Genomic DNA, 22038 nt, shown 5'->3' with positions numbered 1-22038 from the left:
TGATGAAATTGGATTATAATGGAAAATGCTTTAATTATGTGTAATAAAAACCATATTTTCAACATTTTTTATTCCATCAAAATTTTCAAAGCCATCATATTATCGGAAGAAATGGTCAAAGCATAAAGTTTGAGGTCATAAATAAAAGCTTATTAGACAAGCTTTCAGATACTTTTTACGGAAATTATCTATGAATATTAGTTTTAAAGTTATATAAGCTTTAACAGTTATTAAAAACTGATTTTTACGAAAAATCATGAATATTTCGAACAGCCATAATTTCAAAACTATTCAAACGATTCAGATCATTTTCAAACTTGATCAAGGTAATCGCCTATAGAATGAGTGTAAAAAATTTAATTAAGATCCGATAAGAACTGTGGAAGCTATCGTAATGACAAGACCAATGATAATCATAGGGGGTAGAGGTATATTTGATACATCATAAGTAAAATATAAAATACCTGTTTAAAATATAAAATAGCTGTGAAATTTACAGGTTATTTTGTGCTCAATAAAATACAACTGACGGAACTGGATTATAATGGGACATGCAAAAGTTATGTGGAAAGAAACCCATATTTTCATCTATTTTTGATTCCATTGGAATTTTTAAGGCTATCAGATTATTGGAAGAAAACATAATGTTTATGGCCACAAATAAAAACTTTTTAGAAGAGCTTTCAGATACTTTTTACGGAAATTGTCTATAAGTATTAGTTTTGAAATTATATGAACTTGAAATTCGATAAAAACTGATTTTTTCGAAAAATCGTGGAAATTTCAAACAGCCATCAGTTCTAAACTAATTGACCGATTTAGCTCATCTTCAAACTTCATAAAATAAGTGTAAAAAATTTCATCAAGATCTGATAAGAATTGTAGCCGCAATCGTGTCCTCAAAACTTGGTTATATATATATATATATATATATATATATATATATATATATATATATATATATATATATATATATATATATATATACGTACTCGCTATCACATGACTTGCAGTCACAAATAATTAATATTCAAATCACAATCTACATTCCAATTCTAATGTTTTCTTATTACTCATCACTCGAATATTTATTTTATACTCTGTAGTAACTTGTGTGGTGATGTCATCATCTGATCCACTCAGTGATGGCCATAATTTCAAACATCAACAGCAAATTTTATTTGTGACTGCAAATCATTGAGTTTACGACCAGACTCGGCTCTCGACTTATCTCTAACTTCTTGCTCGGTTCAAGCTTACATACAATATGTCGCATAATGGAATTATTGTAATTTGTAATTAGAAAATAATTGTTATGTCTGTAAATTTTTAATTGTTAGTAACTTACTGCTACTCTGCGCTCAATATATGTCTTTAATTCACGCGCATGGTGCCGTGTAAATTCTTAAACATCTACTGAAATCAACCTCATGTGAAATGTGCTCTGTAAATTAAACTCATGCTTGATTATTCTACAAGAACTCTATTCCAATCACATTAAAAATATAACTGTGCTCTGTTAATTGTTCTCGTGCTCAATTATGTACCCTGTACTATTATCTGTGATATAATTTTATCAAACATGGACAATACACCAAATAAGTGATTTATTATTTCTTCCACCATCCCGATCCAGCACAAATAATTATTTAGTGTAATTAAGTTTAAGTTTATATTTTACAATCCAAATTAAACAAACTTTAACTATGTAATTATTTTACCACGGCAACTGGGCCAGAACATTTTGCTCGAAAATAATCAGGGACAACAACACATCCTATCTTTACAAAATCCCGGTCCTCTCTGACCATATATCCTGTCGTTTTTCCGAGGGATGGGTACCACTCACGTGTTATCCCCTCTAATGACTTCGGACCCAAAATTATAAATTAAAATAAAATATATAAATTTGTCACACGACATGAGTTATATCATAATAATAAATTGAATAATATTTCCTATCTATAAACATAATCATTGCTATCTCTTTCAAATAATAAAATAATAATTAATTTAGTGCACTACGTGGCTGGATAAAAATATTGATTTTTATCCTCCCTATATCAACATACTCTCCCTTCGGTCGATATTTTTATCTATAATATATGCGCATGTGTGCTACTAACTGAAATGAAAATATCGATTAAGTACATAAATTCAAAATAATTATCAAAACATAAATATAAATCTAATAAACAATAATACCAATGAAACCATAATTAAATTATAATAAAATAATCCATAAAAATAATATAAATATTTAAATAATGATAAATTATAATAAATAAATGCGCTTGATTTGAGCTAGGAGGTGTCGTTAAATTCACGGCGAGATGGTAAAGCACGCGCAGCGATTCACGTTTGAATCGTCACGTGACAATATATATATATATATATATATATATATATATATATATATAACCGGCAGGTTAGTTTAGCACGCGGTCAACACAAAAAAGTGATCACAGAGTAAAGGTAGAATTGTCAAATATGAATAACAAGAAAATACCTTATAATTCAGTGAATATGAATTATGTTGTTTTGATTATGACGTCGAGTAATTGGCGAGAGATAGCTTGATTATTAATACGATTGCGCTGTGATTAATTTACACGTGGTGTTCTATAACATGTGTAGTAGAAAAGTGGTAGTTGCCGCGTAGCTGGCTACCGAGTTGAAATTCCGAGTAGCAGAGGGCGCGTCGATACCAGCACCTCTAGTAGAGGAGAGCGTGGGATTATCAACTGTTCTGGCCCAAACATTTGATAATTACGCAACATGGATAAGTATCTTGTTATATTAAGTCAAAAGAATAGTTCGAGTATTGTTCATGATTAAATAGTTCCAGAAGTAAATTATTATCAACGCCGGTAAGTCAATTGTGTCATCATTTGTTGCATCGGCTATTGCTGGTCCTTCAGTAGAGTTGATCGCGGTATTTGTTTCATAAATAATTGAATCTGAGTTTTTGTTATAATAAGTTGAATATATTCGGCGTCCGTCACAGTATTTGGGTGCATATGTACTAAGACGGGTCGAGTAAATTCCTTATGAGAATAGACAAGGATAGCGTATGTAGCTCCTTGTCTTACAACAGTATTTAAAATATTATTTCTCTGGGTAAAATTTATTTTATAATTTAATGGCATGCAACCCAGTGTTGCCAAATATGTATTGAGTACCCGCGTCTTTCTCTCCCCAGAGTGAATAATATAAAATAAAGAAAAAGATTATTATTATTTTATTCGTTTACAATTTATATTTGTTATATTGAGTTTGAAAATTTGTAACTTGTATTTAAATTCCCCGGTGGATTATTTAATATTATAATTTAAATTAGATTTTATCATTATTATTTGGCTAGATTGAGCATATTATTATTTAATAAAAATTTATTATAAAGAATTAATTATATTGAACAATATTTGGGTATGGTAATCGTTTGTTGAGTTTATTTAAATATATTTTAAATTAAATAATTTCGTAAAAGGAACCCAGTGATAGCCAATATTTATTTACTTGTTTCCTGGATATATTTTAGTGATATTTGTTCCTTATTATTATCTTTATTCACTATATATTTGTTTGGTTGTCATTCCGCTTAGTGCATACATTCTCGCTCGAGATTTTGTCCCGTGATCTCTCCCCTGATTTGTTAATGTTTTAGTACGTTTTGTAAAAACGGGCTGGCGCCCTCGTGCACTAACCCAGCCCCAGGAGCTGCTCCCGGCACACCAACATTCTGTTTATAATTATTTATTATTTTTAGTTATATTTATTATTTTCATTTATAATTTTTATTACACTTGGGTGACCACATACGATTCCGGGTTTGTTTCACGTCTTCGTCGTAAAAATAAAAACGGTTTACGTTATAATATATATATATATATATTATAACGACAAAAAAAAAATTATTAATTCCGCGCTACAAACTTCGTTCTCTGCCCTTAGCATCCAGTCTCAAGACTATCAGGGCGACAGGTAATTTTTATCACTGGAATCACCAAACCAGTAAATCTTAAGGATTAGATAAAATTTTTGATCTGTGGAACTATCTCAAAACCACGCATAAATAAAACTGGTAGTCCGAGAGCTGGCAACAATTTTTGGGTAGGTATTTGAGGCAAGCTGAAAACTTGTCCTATACCTCTCCTATTATACCCCAATACGAAACTGCAGACCTGGCTGGTGAGTAGCGGGGCTAACTCAACCCCTAAATTTTTAAAAATATTATTTTTTTATTTCGAAAAATGTATTTGAGGCAATATGCAATTTTTATATGTTGTAGTTTAATATTTAAAGAATAAAAAAAAAAATAAGCCAGATGATTTAGTCGGGATTTTAAAATTGCCAGACGCGTGCAAAAACATTTTGAAAAAAAATACAAAAAATGTATTTGAGGCAACTTGAAATTTTAACAGGATATTATTTATAATTAAAAAATAAGATCCTCAAAAAGACAGGTCATTTCTGTGGGTCTTTCTACCTGCCAGGTGATCCAACAACTTATATATAAGTGCGAGTGCGTAGCGCTATAGACAAGCTGTAGCGTGAGGGAGAGCGTATATCGGCAGCTGTCTGCGTCCTTGCTTGCCGCGTTACTATTGGCTTTGACGAGGTCACGTGACATATAATAGCCACGAGGTTTTCAATCGGAATTTTGGAGTAAAAAATATAAAATTTTATGAATTTCTGCTAAAAACGGTTTATATAAAAATGATTGTGTTGATTTATGTGTGTTAAATGGATATATTTGTTGTGTTATATTTTTTTAGCATATATAATTTAAAATTTATACAAAAATTGAATATTTTTTTCACGTGAAAATTAATAATGGCTAACGTATTAAATAAAGAAAGTAACGATTACAAAAATAGACAATTACAAAATCAGATTTATTGAGAGAAAATAATTATACAACGGGAAAATTATGAGTACAAAAATATAAATTTAATTCATAAATAAATTGTTATTCTTCATCTGTGGATGCTCCTTCATCAGAGCTATCAGAATCTTCTTCAGATTCATCTGTGTCCGCTTCATCATCCTCTGCATCATCTACGAAAAGAAATATATATTGATTTTTTTAATTAATCATAGTAATTCGAATACAGCAGTTATTAAAAAAAGACTATTTATACGCACCTGCAATAACATTTCCAATATCATTTTGTTTATTATTGTCATGGACAAGAGCGTCGAATACTGATTGTGGTATACAATCTCTGTCAAACCAGTGAAAATCTAGCGTATCCTCATTAAGTGCCCATCCGTTTCTATCCGGTGTCAAAGAGCTGGGGAATCGTAAATATGCATTTCTCCAAATACTCGTTATATATTGCGTTCGTAAAAGATGTTGTTGTAATTCAGCTTTGCACGGTGGTAAACGTACTTTGTTGAGGGGAATCATCGGATAATAAATTGTCTGCAATAAAAAATTACACTGGTCAACACTAGTTTTGGTGCTGGGATCCGGTTTTGTTTTTTTGACTAAGCACTAAATACTATTTACAAAAGTAGCATTCTTTTTAAATTCCAACGTGTAGTTTTCAAAATAATAACCTTTGATTAAAAAAAATAAAATATTTAAAAATAAAGTTAAAAATTCTATATTGAAATAACTTCTAACAGTTTTTGAGAGACCCTCAGAATTCGAGCAGGTAGTATTTGTGAATACAGATGTTACAGCTATTGTATTGAGTTAGGCAGGTAAAAGATACAATAATAATAAAAGTATACGGAATGTTTTATAGTGTCAGTAAAAAAATTGGTAAACTCAATATAGTGAATGCTTCAATTTCGTTATGAGCATATATCGCTTGAAAAATAAGTAAATTAATACAATACCTTTTATAGGAGTAGAAACATTAGATCTTATCACAGCATTGCCATAGTATTTTTTCATCAACGCTAAAAAATTTTTATAACAACTTGTATGATAACCATCTGTAAGGTTAGGAATCACTGGCAAAACCACGTTATTATATTTTAGTCCATGATATTTACAGATTTCTAACACTTCATGACTTTTATTGAGAGTTTTTTCTACAAACGCAATCACTTTATCATCACTTTTTTTACAAATGACACAACTTAACTTTTCACTAGACATTTTAAAATTATTTACTTTATAAAACGTGTAACATCAATGTTAAAAATGTACGACTGAGAATAACGACTCTAAAATTCCGATTGAAAACCTCGTGGCTATTATATGTCACGTGACCTCGTCAAAGCCAATAGTAACGCGGCAAGCAAGGACGCAGACAGCTGCCGATATACGCTCTCCCTCACGCTACAGCTTGTCTATAGCGCTACGCACTCGCACTTATATATAAGTTGTTGGATCACCTGGCAGGTAGAAAGACCCACAGAAATGACCTGTCTTTTTGAGGATCTTATTTTTTAATTATAAATAATATCCTGTTAAAATTTCAAGTTGCCTCAAATACATTTTTTGTATTTTTTTTCAAAATGTTTTTGCACGCGTCTGGCAATTTTAAAATCCCGACTAAATCATCTGGCTTATTTTTTTTTTTATTCTTTAAATATTAAACTACAACATATAAAAATTGCATATTGCCTCAAATACATTTTTCGAAATAAAAAAATAATATTTTTAAAAATTTAGGGGTTGAGTTAGCCCCGCTACTCACCAGCCAGGTCTGCAGTTTCGTATTGGGGTATAATAGGAGAGGTATAGGACAAGTTTTCAGCTTGCCTCAAATACCTACCCAAAAATTGTTGCCAGCTCTCCTACTATGGGTAATTTTTGATCTGTGGAATTATCACCAAAACCACGCAACTAAATAAAAACTAAAACTTAACAAAATGCTCAGAACTTATAAGCAAAAACAAAAACAGAGACTGGGAAAACTAAGAACAGAGTTACGGTATGCCATGGTGTCGCTCAGTGTGTAGGTTTATGGAGAGAGGGAGTGGTCCGGGTTACATCATTCCAAATCCATGTAGATTATCAGTGAATTTGCAATTTTTTATTAAACAACAAATAATCTAAAATCTCCATTTAACAATTAACAAAATACTGTAGCTTCGTACGAACGATTCTTCTTTATAACAAAATACTGAATCTAATAATAATGAAATTAATCTTAACAAAAAGGTAAATCGACATCTAAATAAATTAATTAATTACTAAAGCTAATTAACAATCAACTAGTATTCAGTAACCTGGAACAATAACTTATAAAACCGATATTCTAGAACATTCGCTTTTAACAAAACTCATAAAACTAACGTACATGGGTCTAATATTGACGTCAATTAGACGACAATTGCTTTAATAATTAAACATATTTCTTATAATTATTTGTAAAATAATAGTAACAATAAATCGTGAACATGACTCTAAACTCTACCAATATTCTCATAATTCTCTCAGTTCTTAAATATTTTCTTTAATTAAAACAGTAGCATCGTATCTCAAGACTCTGACTCGAACTCAATTAATTATTGATAATTATAATAATTATTTCATACCTGATTACTGATGAATAAAATATCGAGTAACGTCTTACACTGTTTTAAATAATACTTCTATAACAATACTCAATCTGTAGCCTTCCGCAATGCCATGAACTGTAACGCCATTTCTGGACACGTCTGCTCGCTTCGAGCGACCAGAGCTGAATGCTCACGTCCGTACTCTTCGAAGGTCTCCCTTCGACTCCCCTTTTCTCAATCATCAAAATCCAAAACCAAATCTTATCATTATCTATAACTGACCTCTATATCCTAAATCCATAAACCAATTCCCAAATTCTACCATATCGATAACTGGAGGCTTATACCTCACCAAACGTACTCACTAAACCTGACTTTGAGTATGGATATCCTTGGTAGTTGCTCTCCTGGAACAGACTTCAGCTGGGATCGTAAAACTTAAAACTAAGTGACCTATGACTTCCTCAGCGGTACAAGTGGTCATGACTTGTCCTCTGAGGCCTGTCAGACAAAAGCAATTAAAAGTGACCAAACGGCTTCCACAACAGCAACGGTCACAATATTACTGTTGAGGCCTGCCAAACCAAAACTCAAAACTGATCCCAATCTGCATCCATCAGATTCCTTTTATACTGGAGCGCTAGCATTTCAGCTAGACCTCTGCAATCTACCAAGAAGTCTCATAGGGATAGAACTAGGTTCTATCATCAGATGATACCGGGTGACTAATTCAAGTCCCGCTCCACGGTAACACTGACTTCTCCACATACTCAAAATTCCAAACTGTAAACTAAACTCAAACTTTATCATTATCTCAAACTTTAAATCTCAAACAATATCCCATACTAAATTCCCATCATTCTGATTCTAAGTCTTTACTATAATTTTTCTTAACAAAACCCATAACTGTAGCTAAACATTACTCCATATTTAATTCTTAAACTATAACTTAAATCGAAAATCTGTATCAAAATCGTTAATACCTGCACGCTAAATTCTAAGTCTTGAGTTACCATGCTCGTAAATACAGTAAAAATCAGTTGGTGTTTGATTTGACCCCCATACGAAAAATAACGTCACAATATATATATATATATATATATATATATATATATATATATATATATATGTAAGGGTGCTTCGTTTCCGGCGAAAGTATTTTTTTGTTGCTCATCAAGCAAAATATTGTTTTTCATGATAAAACTAAAATTCCTGCCAAGTTTAAGCTCTTAATTCCAATCCTAAGTACTTTTCATTTGATTTCAAAGATTTCCCGTTTTAAATACACGTAAATGAAATTACTTTTTTTTTTTAACTTTCTAATACTCAACTGCGTTTTATGATATCGACGCTGTTTTGATCGCAAATTATAGGGCATTTGTTGTTCTTCAAAAGGGCCCATAGTAATTTAGCTGTAATTTCAATTAATTCACTGATGTCCGTTGCGGAAGTCATTTTTCCTATGAAATTGACCTGCAAATTGACCATTGATTATTGGCTTGCAGACCGTAAATCAATGAATGCCCTCTAAAATTGTTAGCTGGAATTTTATAGGAAATTTAATTCCCTTCAAGAAAAGTCCTACGAGTCAAGTCGCTAAAGTCGATAGTTTCCAAGTTATAGAAATTTTAATAATTTGAAAAATATAGTATAAAAAAAAAATGACGATTGATATAGTTTCCGAGTTAAAGAAATTTATAAAATTTAAAAAATATAATATCAATTGTCATTTTTTTTTATATTGTATTTTTCAAATTATTACAATTTCTATAACTTGGAAACTATCGACTTTAGCGACTTGACTCGTAGGACTTTTCTTGAAGGGAATTAAATTTCCTATAAAATTCCAGCTAACAGTTTTAGTGGGCATTCATTGGTTCATGTTCTGCAAGCCAATAATCAATGGTCAATCTGCAGGTCAATTTCATAGAAAAATGACTTCCGCAACGGACACCAGTAAATTAATTGAAATTACAGCTAAATTACTATGGGCACTTTTGAAGAACAACAAATGCTCTACAATTTGCGACAAAAACCGCGTCGATATCATAAAACGCAGCTGAGTATTAGAAAGTTAAAAAAAAATCTGGGCGTCGGTTGACCCTGCGGGCCAGCTCCAAAACTTCCCGCTGTTTTCGACCTCAAAGAGCTCGAAAACATTAGTGTAGATATATTTTCGAGCTCTTCGAGCTCGAAAATGCTATCACATGCAATTGTTTTTTTATGATATTTTCAAGCTCTAACAAGTTACCTGTTATGCTGAAGTTTGAAAGTTTAAGAATCGAAAATCATCAATGAAGCAGTTTTTAAAATTTAATTCCTGATTATGTTCAGTAAAATAAGTGTATTGAGGCAGAAATCAATGTCGGGGATCAAAATCAAGATTCAAATAAGTTTTGACTAATGTAAGAAACAATAAAATATGAAATATCCGATAAAAATATTAAAAACTACGTTTTATCGATTTTTTTGTTGATAATATGATTTAAACTAAAAACCAAGTTCGATGACATTATATGATCAAAAGAAACCATAAAAAAGATGAGTTGGTATGATATCAGGCACATTTTAGTACTTTATATTATGATTTATCCGGAAAAAATAACATAAAATGTTATTTTTTTAACTTTTCAACGCCGACATCTTTTGAACTAATCAATCGATTTTGATAATTGACATGGCAATCGGCGCATTTTATTGAATTCTAGAGCGGATTAAAATTTGAAATCGATCACGTCAGTCGTTTCGAAAATATTTAGAAAAAACCGTTCTTCACCATTTCTTTCTCCCGCGATAACTCTTGAACCGATTATCCGATTTTGATGTTTGAGGTGGCAATCGACGCGTTTTATTTATTACACACACACACACACACACACACACACACACACACACACACACACACACACACACACACACACACACACACACACACACACACACACACACACACACTCGGACATCATTCTGAAAATAGTCAGAATAGCTTCCTAGGACCTCAAAACGTCGACATCTGATGAAAACTCGATTTTCGAAAATCGCGGTGAAAACAATAACTTCCCGAAATTTTCGAAAATCGTCGATTTTCTTAGCGGGAAGTTAAAAAAGTAATTTAATTTACGTGTATTTCAAACAGAAAATATTTTTAATCAAATGGAAAGTACTTAGGATTGGAATTAAGAGCTCAAACCTGGCAGGAATTTTTGTTTTATCATGAAAAACAATATTTTGCTTGATGAGCAACAAGAAAATACTTTCGCCGGAAACGAAGAACCCTAATTTATATATACACGAACAAACATACATGTATAAACTTTTGAGCAGATGGTATTTTTTTGACTCTACGAGGTAAAATAAGACATATGGTGACAAAATTCTGTGATAATTCGATCATAAGACCCATTGCAATAGGTCGATTTCTGAAGAAATCTACCTGAAAAAAAACCATTGGTCGGTTTTTTTGAAACACCCTAATATACATACGTATATAAATTTTTTAACGAATGGTATTTTTGAACCCTGCTCAACTAATTATTATAGGTTTCGAAAAAATTCCTTGAAAAATTGACCATGAGGACAAATACAATAGTTAGATTTTAGAAAAATCTACCCAAAAACCAATACCCAATAGGTTTTTACTCATTTCCACCGCTGCGTTTTATGATTTAATTGATCTTTCGTTCATCAAATTCGAAAAAATATTGTTTTGAAAAAATTTTTTTTTTGAAAATTTAAGCACTGTTACCAATAAACATGTGTACAAAGCTTAGAAAAAAATTGGTCTATTAGTTGACCCGGCGGGCCAGCCCCTAAACTTCTCGCCGTTTTCAAGCTCCTGGAGCTTGAAAACTTGCTGTGGATTTATTTTCGAGCTCTTCGAGCTTGAAACTACTTTTTTATGCCTTTGTTTTCGAAAAAAAAAACGTTTTTTACCGTTTTTTCTCGAACGATATCTTTTGACCGACTAAACCGATTGAGGTGGTCAAGATGGCAATCGACGCGTTTTATTGAGTTCTACATTTAATCAGTTTTCAAAATTGACTTATCGAGTCGTTTCTGAGAAATTTCGGAAATACTAAAAAACAAAATTTTTTTCTAATTCTTTCAACAACGGTTTCTCTTGAAAGAATTAACTGATTTTGATGGTTTAGGTGGCATTCCACGCGGTTTATGAAGCTTCAGATCCCAGTTGATTTTAGAATCAATCCATTAAGCACATTACAAGTTATCCAAAAAAAACATTTATGAAAAATCTCTATTTTCTGAATATCTCTGAACGAGCCCTACCGATCAAGCTTAATTTTTTAAGCTTTTAGATACTGGCAAGCCGCGTCGAATGACACCTTGACGATCAAAATCGGTTCACCCATTTGAAAGTTGTAGATGTTTACATACGTACGTACGTACATACATGTATACATACACTCGGGCATTATCGTGAACTAAGTCAGGATAGCTTCCTTGAACCTCAAAACGTCAAGATCTCTTAGAATTTCGATTTTCGAAAATCGGACTGAAACCAATATCTGCCCAAATGTCCGAAAATTTGCAATTTTCTTAGCGGGAAGTTAAAACTTTATTTTCCCATTTTGTTGAAGATTATAAGTTATTCAGAGCAAAAAACGTGATCCTTCAATTTTCTCAAAAATTTGATCGAATGAATAAAAAAAAAGGCAGGTTGGATTAATCTGGCTCTTTGTAGGGTTTTTGTGGACATATTGAACTGTAAAATACACACTTAAAATTATCGATTTCCACAATATTGTTGTTTCAGCGCTTGATTTTCAAAAAAACCACGAAAAGCTCTTTTTTTGTTGCATTTTTAAATTCTTTGACGATAGGAAAAAATTTTTTTCGGAATAAGCAATAGCTAATCGTTGAAGAAAATTCATTCAAGATTATGAAACCCACCATTAACTTTCTGTGCGATCATTGGTTTCTGTGATATCGATGATCAAAGACAAAAGAATTCCTTTCCATTTGAAGACCGATATCTTGGCGAGGTAGACGTATCAAGGTCCATTTAAACGAAATTAAAGCTTAATAATTAAGGTATCTGATTCTTAGAGTGGTTGAGCAAAAAAAATTTTTCCCACGCCCGTAGACCAAAAAAAAAAAAATTAAAAAAATTTGAAAATTTTTTTGTCGCTGGTTTTTCTAAGATTACTTAAGAACCGCTGACGCTACATAATTTTACAGTTCTAATCCAAAAAGTAGACACTTGGAGCGACAATTTCTTTTTTTTAATTTCTTGTACGATCATTTCTCTCGAAGTTACGGTCTGTTGAAGATCACCCAAAAAATCGGAATTTTTTTTTTGATCTTTTAATATTTTCCAGTAGTGTATACATATATAGTACCATGAGAAAAAATTCGACATTTGCTCTTCGATTAAAATTATTTGAATATAATAAATAGTTACCCGATGCGCAAATTCTAGTAACATCTAAAATCCAACATTTCGACTTCGTCCGAGTAATTGATCCAACGCGTAGATTGAAACGAGAGATCCGGGATAGACTTCGAACTGAACGGCCACGTTTTAATCAATTCGATTCACGACTGAAAAGAAAAATTTTGATTCACAGGAGAACAATTAAATCATGAGTAATAATCATGTCGTGTATAATAATTCGATTATTTTGTGAACAAAAATCCAAGTTTTGTGGACAAGTGAACAAGCCGAAGCATCGGCGCGTAAGAAAGAACATGTAGAATTATATGTTAGTGCAATATGCCGCGTTATCGAAATGTAACATTTATGTTATATTTTATTTTATTTCATTCGAGCAATACTGAGAATTACGGATTATCTGTTTCTCCTTCGCATCGGCAGTCTTGTAGCCTCACCGTGTGAGAATACTCTGACATCACTAGTTAAGTATTTAGTAGTACGTACGTTGTATGTGTGCATGAAAAATAAAATAAGTTTATTCTATTCCGACAACTGACTTTTTTCATCGAGAAATGGTTGATTGTGTTTTTTTTTAATCAATTACAATTTTTACGAGCAATGTTTTTGCTTACATCTAGTCAAGCCGAAACCAGCAAATTATATTTATTTCTGTAACTGATAATTTTTATTTGTGATACCGATAAAGTTATTACTTTTGTTCTATGAACGTGTTACCTTCTGGCTCTAATTTAATTTAAATGAAAATTTGAGAAATTTTTTTTTGAAGTCTCGAATTATTTATTCACCGTGGTGGCCGAATAAACGGTTCGACATTTCTTAGAATCATGAATAAATAATAAAGTAATAAATCGTTAATTTGTTGGCGACATTATTTTTATTAATCACCAACAATGCGACGGAAATCTCTTGCGATAGGAGAATCGCTGTGGCTCGCGGATATTCTAAACAGATGACGACGCATGAGACCCGGGCCACGACGATTCTTTCATGAGAAACCTGAGATGCAACGTTAACACTTTGGATAATTTATAATACTAAGGAGCGATAGAATTAAGTCAATAAGTCGATCACAAGATCTAGTAGAGCTAAGAACTCTACACAAATCTACTGACTTGATCCTGTCACTCGGACTTTAAGGCAAAATATATATCCGTGTTTCATTAAAATACGCACTCCTTATTTTAAACTTTGGGCGCTGCTACCAGCAGCCAAATATTGTCACCTGATTTGGGCGCTAAAACCGGCAGCCTAAGCACTTCCTTTCCATATCCAGAATTCATGCCGAGAAACCGAAAGTCAGGCAAAAAGGCTCGATTCCGCTGGATCATTCGAACGATCCACGAAGATCTCGGTCGTTCAATTCACCAGCGTCCCCGCCTAGAGATCGTTGCCAAGGAAGTCCTGCTCGATCTGGTGACGTTGGTCGTTCAAAAACCGGTGAACGAGTTACTAAGTTCGGGTATCGCGTTAAGTGAAGTGAGTGACCCGTTGAGCTCTTGTGTTGGTGAGCCATCGGACTCTGGTGGTATTATCCAACAGCTGGAGTCACTCGCCCTTACGGAGAAACCGGGCCTTCCAGGCTCGTCTTGTTCAGAGGAAGCATCAAGGGAGAACCTGGCCTTTTGGACTGGCATCAGCGAGGGTTGACAGTTGGTTCCAGTAGACGTTCCATCCGTCCATCCACCTAGTGGAAGCATCTCGTTCCACGACCCTCGTTACGGGTATTGTTCAGAGGCCTAATTCAAAGCCACTGACAGAGACGCGTACGCACCAGCAGAGACGAAGAAGCTACGTAAAAAAGGGTGTTACGTCCTGGATAACAAACACAAGTTATTCAGTCCCTTAATTTTGAGTCAAAGCACTTAAGCCATTTACTCGAGTAGCGGGGACCTCGCTATTCAGTGTCGAGTATGTTAATATACGAAAATAGGATGTACGAGGTGAATGGATGTGTCTTATCACTAGATAAATGAACAATTAATTTAACTTACAGTTGGTTTATTCAATATAACAAATTGTCAGGATACAAGATTTGGTTGAGCTGGAGATCAGATTGTTGATTGAGATTCGATTCATATTAAATTGTTGTTGGTTGAAATTCGCTTCGAAACAAATTGTTGTCAGGTAACTTGATAGTTGGTTACTCTTCTTGAATGTTGAGAATTGTTGATGTAAATGAACAAAGGGGTTTACGTATACTGGGTAATTGACAATCTGTCTGAATATACACTTTTAAAATGATGAAATTTATTTAAATAAGAAAGATAATATTTAAAACCGTAATAATATTCAACAGAAATAATTTCATCAATTAAATTATTTGTAATGTTGGATAAAAGAATTGAAAATCAAAATTATTTTTATTTGTAATAATTCACTTTAAATTGTATAAATTCTGAATTTAAATCTTAACGACTAGAACAAAGGAATTAAATTTTAATATTTTAGAACAATCAGATTATATGTAATCAAAAGCTTGACAAATAATGGGCATAGAGGACCGATTTGCGGTGGTTTATATAGACGCCAATCATACGCGAAGGGTTGCACGCGCGACCTAAATTTAATCTTGTTACCGAAAACTAATGTTATTGAGCAGAGTCGAATACTTGCGGGGTGTTGTGTAAGAAAAGGCGTACGTGACGATCTCGGATTCAAACTATTGAACTACAACAATGACAAAGACTCAAAAAAAAGACGATGGTCAGTGCTACGGGTGGAAGAAAGAGACCGGACACCATGTTATTAGATAGGAATTATTTTAGTAAGTTAATTATGGGTTATTAATTAGATTTTTCGCAAAGGTGGTTATTGATTATTGATCCCTTTGTCATTATCTTTCGATTGATTAGGGTCATTTCCTCCTATCGTCAGGGGTTTAAAAGTTACACCTATTTTCAATTACAATATTCAATAAATGGAAATTATTATTAGGTTCATAGATAGATCTGCGTTAGAGGATTATTGTGATAATCTTAGTTTTTCGTTATTTTAATTATTTGTCGAGTTATTTAGAGTTGAATTTAGCGATATAGTCGTATGTGTTAGAGAGAGAAGATGATCGTCGTGAGTCATGCGCCACGCCTTAGGACGAAGCTTCTAGATCCAGCTCAATGTTATTAGGTGAGCCTCATGTTAAATGCTTAATTACTGATTACTAATTAGGATTAGAGTATGAATGATTATTGATTATTAATTCTGTCGTTACTAGCTTTCGATTGATTATAGTCATTCCCTTTATGGTTACTGGTTGAAAAGTTATATTCATTTATAATTATTGCGAGGTAAATATTAAATAATCTGGGAATATTATCGATTCAATTAGATAAGTTATTTTACTGGATTATGGTGATATGTTTAGTTGATCGATATTCTAACTAGTTATTGAGTTATTTAAGCTAATATTTATCGATATAATTGTGTTTGTTAGAAAGAGAAGTGACGAAATACGTCAGGCGATACGTCACAAGAAGTAGTGGTAGCAACAGGATGAGTCATGAGCCACGCCTTGAGAGAAGGTTCAAGATCTGAGTTAATGTATTAGTTGAGTCTTATTTTCGATGGTTAATTACGCATTATTAATTAGGTTTAAGGTATAGATATTTATTACTGAATAATTATTAGACAATCTGGAAGTATTATCGATTCAGTTAGATAAAGTATGTGATCGGAATATAATGATTTTTTTAGTTTCTCATTATTTTGATTATTTATTGAGTTATTGAAAGCAGAAATTAGCGATATATTCGTATGGGTTAGAGACAGAAATGACGAGATAAGTCACACGGTACGTTACAAAAAAAACCTTGGGAGCGCGAGAAGGCGGGCCGTATTAATGCTACTAATGGGAGAAAGAGAGGCTATCCCGTGCTTTTAGATGGGCTTATTTTAAATGGTTAATCACGAATTATCCGTTAAGATTAAGATTTGAGAGTTTAATAATTAATAATCTATTTTTCCTTATCTATCGATGGGTTATGATTATTTGTCCTTATCGTTAGTGGTTTTGAAGTTATGCCTGTTTTTGGTTTTAAATAGATAATAATGTGCAATTATTATCAATTTCGTCAGTAAAGGGACACTATTAATATTTTAAACAATTATAAATATGAAATTCTTGTTTTTATGTCAAGATATACACGAAAAATACACTATAACCTTTAAAACGAGTGCCATTAGGTCTTGACGCTTTACTAACTAAGCCATTGCGACTAGTGGATTGTCGTAAGAACCTTATTTAATCATTATTTTATTTATTAGTTGAGTTATTGAAGATAGAAGTTACGCGCTTACGAATGTGTTAGTGAGACAAGGGTGAAGCGAAAGAGTTAGGTTCCTTGATCGATCACTGATCGTTAGTTAGTTAGTATATAGGTTTTTATCTAAACATGAATTCTATACTTCCTTATCTACCGACTGATTATAATTTACTGCTATTGTTATAGTTAGGTGGCTATGACTTTAATTATTCTCTGTTAGATGTTGAGGAATTATTATTATGGTTGTTTATTTTATCATGGTATGTTATGGTTGTCCGATGTTGTGTAGTTAGTTGGCTAGTTGTTACCTTGTTTTTGTATTGGTACGTTGGGATATTGCGTTTTAATTTGTTAATATTTATTTAATAAAAAAGTTCTTGGGTTATTATGCCATATCTGCTATTGCGTATCAAGCGTTATTTATGATTTTATTTACTGTCGATAGTATTGATGATAGAGTTTATTACCTTGTTTTTGTTAATAATTATCAGTTTGTTTTATAATTATTTAAAATTTAAATAATATTCAATATTTATTTGGATTAGTAGATACTAGAAAGAATGCAAAGGGTCTAGGTGAATTAAATGTAAAGTCAACGACGCATAGATATAAAGGTTATCAGAGTGGTCACACTTGGCCTTATAAGAAAAAACGGAAGAGCCTCGCGTGGCATTATTTGAAAGTCGTACTGTTTGGGTTGCAAGCATTAGAGACGTTATTATGGTTTAATTGATTGCTCAATTTATTAGTTAGTTCATTATTTCTTCATAAGCACGAAAAAGGGAAATTCATAGTATTCTTTTTTTACATCAACAAGTTCTGACTACTCATCTGACCTTTGACATGTTTAGTTTTTAGCATTTAAGAATTTCGTTTTTATTTTTTTTTATTATACGTCGTTTTCGTATTATCGCATGTTACGCCGTAATAAGGGATTATTTAGGCAGACTTATGGAGTCCATAATCTCCACCATGGTGAGTAGATGAATTTTTAGCATAAAATAGAAGAAATTCAACAGCTGACGCACCTGGGGTCTATCGACACCCGAATGACGTCAACCTGGTCGATAAAAAAATATACTGTCCAATACATGGAGTAGCCAGAATGTAACATACGACTATTTTTTTTATGTATTAATTTTGATCGATTATTTTATTATAATCTCCAGTGATTACGATTTTTTATAATCGTTTATTTGGTGGTTATTGAATCACTTGGCACCCAACTTTAAATTTTGAACAAGGTCGCCAAATTGTAAGTGTATTCAGACTTTACTCTAGTAGATCCCCGGTGGTGGAAATCCCGTTACAATATAGATATATATTGTATATATGCTAAAACAAAAATTCCTGCCAAGTTTGAGCTCTTAATTCCAATCCTAAGTACTTTACATTTCATTGACAAGATTTTCCATTTATAATACATGTTGTCACATAACGATTCAAATTATTTAATTTTTATTTAGTTATAAGTTGACTATTTTAATTTGATATTTGAATTTGAGTCGTTACGCGGGTATTCCGCCATTTCGCCGATGGAGACAGCGGTCCGTGCACGGTGCTAGCGCATGCGCACTGGGTATGAGAGAGCACATGTGTGAATAGATTTTAATTAATGATTCAAAAATACAACTAATTGATTTTTGTAAAATTTAAGTTTTTGTTTATGATTTTGGAATAGTTGGGATGCATAATCTAGTGTAACATTGTGTCCCAACATTTGTTTAATGTATTATTCTACTTAAACTTGTCATCCGACTAAGGATGTCAGTTTAGTTGAAAATATTGACCGCCGGGTAACGGTAAATCGATACCTCGGCTATGATCCCGACGTCAATTTAATAATTTCGAATAATTACTATTTCAGTACCGGGTAAAATAAAAATAGGAATAAGTTATAAATAAGTAGTTCATATATTTAATTAATTAATCATGTGTCATTCAGGTATTGAAGGATTATTTTTACATTTTATATTTTAATTTAAAATTAGGCCCAAGGCTAATAGAAATAATTATAATAGTAATTAAGGGCGACGGTGGTGCCACGTGCGCGACGACCAACAGGTGGGGAAAAGGGTAATTAATTTAGAAAGATACGGACTAGCATTGTGGACGGACGTTTTTTTTTATTTCGGACAACTGTGCATCCATTATCTAATTTTGGAAGTAAAGTTTTTTTTTTTATTCAAATAAAGATAAAGATAATTATTTGAGGTAGTTCACTGGGTGAATTTGATTGATATTTGCTTCAATATATATTATTTTGGGTCATTGGAGAAATTTTGAGTAAGTACTTTGAATTTTTTTCACGGCATATTTTCTCACGTGATAACCTCCCTCGGTAGTTGTTGGTCGCCGCGGCGAGGGAAATTAATTTATTAATAATTGATACTGAATGATATATGATTTGTATTGTTTATAATTATCGTTAATTATTATTATTATTTATCATTGGTGGATATTCTGATATTTTTGCGCATATATAGGTATATTTGAGTTGAGTGCAGCGTAGTGAAGCGTCACTTAGGATAAACTACCAATTAATTTAAAACAGAACTTCAAAATTAACGACTATAAGTTTTGCATTAAACATAATTCAATGACAAGTCCTGATTATGATGTCTCAGGAATTTATCTTTTTCCTTACAAAAAATATTGTACTAAGTGTAAAAAGCTAAAAGATGCATTCAAATAATTATAAATTCATACTTAACATTTATTTCAAACTTATATAATTATATGTACTTATCATTTTATATTAATTAATTAATTATGTGTATGGGGTATAAGCAAAATAAAATTATAAAAACATATTAATAATTGTTAAAATTAGAATAGCTGGATCATTCAAGATAAAAGTGAGTGCTTCAATCTTCTGTTTGTTTGACATTGTAATGTATGGTACATTTCATTTCACTTTATTCAGAACTATTTAAACTTTTTCAGCAGCCTCTCTAGCAGTATGTGTATGCAGATATGCGTTCATATCAGTGTTTGATCTCATGAGAATTAATTCATGCTCAACATTTATAATAATCTGACTATAATCTTCAGCAAATCCAAGTAATAAACTCAGCAGTATAAAAATATCAAAATATCCATCACCATTAGTCGATTTATCATCAGTTTGTAACCACCCGGCGTTTTCCATTAAATTAGCCTGTTCGGGGGCTAATGATATATAATTCTTCATAAGACTTGTAATCCCGTCATTATTGTATCTATCAATTTCAATAACATTCAATTCGTAGCGTATTTCTTCAAACACGTGACAAATGGCTATGTTAACCGACTCCATAATTTCACTAACAGCAGTGCAATTTTCTTTTGTAAATCTCCCACAAATGTGTAAAGTAATTTTACTCGGTACAATGCATAAATCTTGATGTTGACTATTGATTCTTATTTCATCACTATTATTAAATGTTGTTGAAGCATAAGGTTGATGTAAATGAACCTCATAGTGAGAAATTGATTCGTCGAAGATTAGTTTTTGGATGTTTAAGGTTTCCGCCATGGTAGTATAATGCAGCACAAATTAATTTATCTTATTTTACCGATCGTCCACGCAATTTTAATTCTAGGCTTTTAAGAAATTAGGCGTTCTGAGATGTTAGCGCCCTGACAGGTACACGACGACTGATGGGCTTTAGGCATGATGCTTCACTTTTATAACTGCTATCAATTTTTTTATCAAATACAATCCCCATTATTTCACTGATTTTATATGCAATCTTATTGTAATCGTTTCACCACGAAAATACACCGAGTTTCCATTTTGATCAACAATTCGCGGCTGAAGATTGTATATTGACAGTATTGCGACTGGCAAGTAAATAATTCGGGAATGCACTCGCAAGGCATTGAGTTTAAGGATTTTTATTGGCAAATCAGATTTGTGTAGAAGGTATGGCGCAAGTTGACGATTTCCGAATCCCAATAATGATGCGATTGAATCGTTCGGCTCAAAATTTACAATTTCATTACATCTAATTTCACTATGTAATTCATTGTTATTTGCTTCGATACTCAATTCTACCCCCTCAGGTAATTTCTTTATTAAATACTTTTCAATGTCACGTAGTTCATAACTTCCGGTTGGTATTGTTATAATTTTATCCGCCTCCGTCCCATTTATGCTGGATCAATAGAACTTACTACAACCTTTATCAATATTAGGTATAGAATTGAATGTTAACAACTCTACAAGCCCAAGAAATAATTTTTTCCAGGTGATAATTCAATGGGTGCAAAATATTGAGCTTCCAATGTGGAGGTAGCTCCAGATAGTGTTAGCGTCAACGAATCAGCCATGACTAATCAAATTTTAATCTCGTCTTTTGTATTTATAATTGATTATTTAGAAATTTCAAACACAAGCGTCCACATATAAAGGTATCATAATCTTGATATTCTGATGATTATATTTCACGCTACCAACATCGAGATATTTCATGAGTTCATTAGGTAAATGAAGGTTACCAAAACTGTCAAAATAAATGACGTCATCACCATTCTTCTTGTATGCGACCCAATGAGTTCCACCACCATTTTTATCATCTAGATTTATGATTACTGATTCCTTTTCCCATAGACTAGATTTTGGTAAATTATTTCTCATAAAAACACCTCGGAAATATGAAATTTTTAAATTCTTTGCATATTTGATTAAATCAAAATTGGTCAGAGCTCGATGAGGTAGCGTTACCTGGTTTTTGAAAGAGAACCTAAATATAATCCCATCCCAAACTTATGTGGTGACAAGTATATAACCCTTTTCCCAGAAATATAGCTTCATTGTTGAGTTATGCCGTTTAGCCTCCTCCGATTCACGTTTAGCAGTCTTAGCAGCATCTACAGCTCTAGCGATACCAACAGCACTCCCAGCTATTGCAC

The 22038-nt window shown here is 32.4% G+C and overlaps 2 protein-coding genes across 2 annotated transcripts in view; both read right to left on the bottom strand.

Moving 5' to 3' along the window:
* Positions 1-22038, bottom strand: part of LOC128667338 (lachesin-like) — a 1084098-nt gene that overhangs the window by 1015557 nt on the left and 46503 nt on the right. The gene's annotated exons all lie outside the window — the stretch shown is intronic.
* On the bottom strand, positions 4947-5891 carry LOC103580486 (uncharacterized). The gene is made up of 3 exons (XM_053737090.1): positions 5851-5891; positions 5149-5428; positions 4947-5061 (listed from the first exon to the last, which is right to left on the bottom strand). The coding sequence occupies exons 2-3, from the start codon at positions 5411-5413 to the stop codon at positions 4973-4975; spliced, it is 354 nt and encodes a 117-aa protein (XP_053593065.1). The 5' UTR covers positions 5414-5428; positions 5851-5891; the 3' UTR covers positions 4947-4972.

The sequence above is a fragment of the Microplitis demolitor genome, chromosome 2, assembly GCF_026212275.2.
Source record: "Microplitis demolitor isolate Queensland-Clemson2020A chromosome 2, iyMicDemo2.1a, whole genome shotgun sequence".
NCBI classification, from domain to species: Eukaryota; Metazoa; Arthropoda; class Insecta; order Hymenoptera; family Braconidae; genus Microplitis; species Microplitis demolitor.
This window is presented reverse-complemented; position numbering and strand designations above follow the sequence as displayed.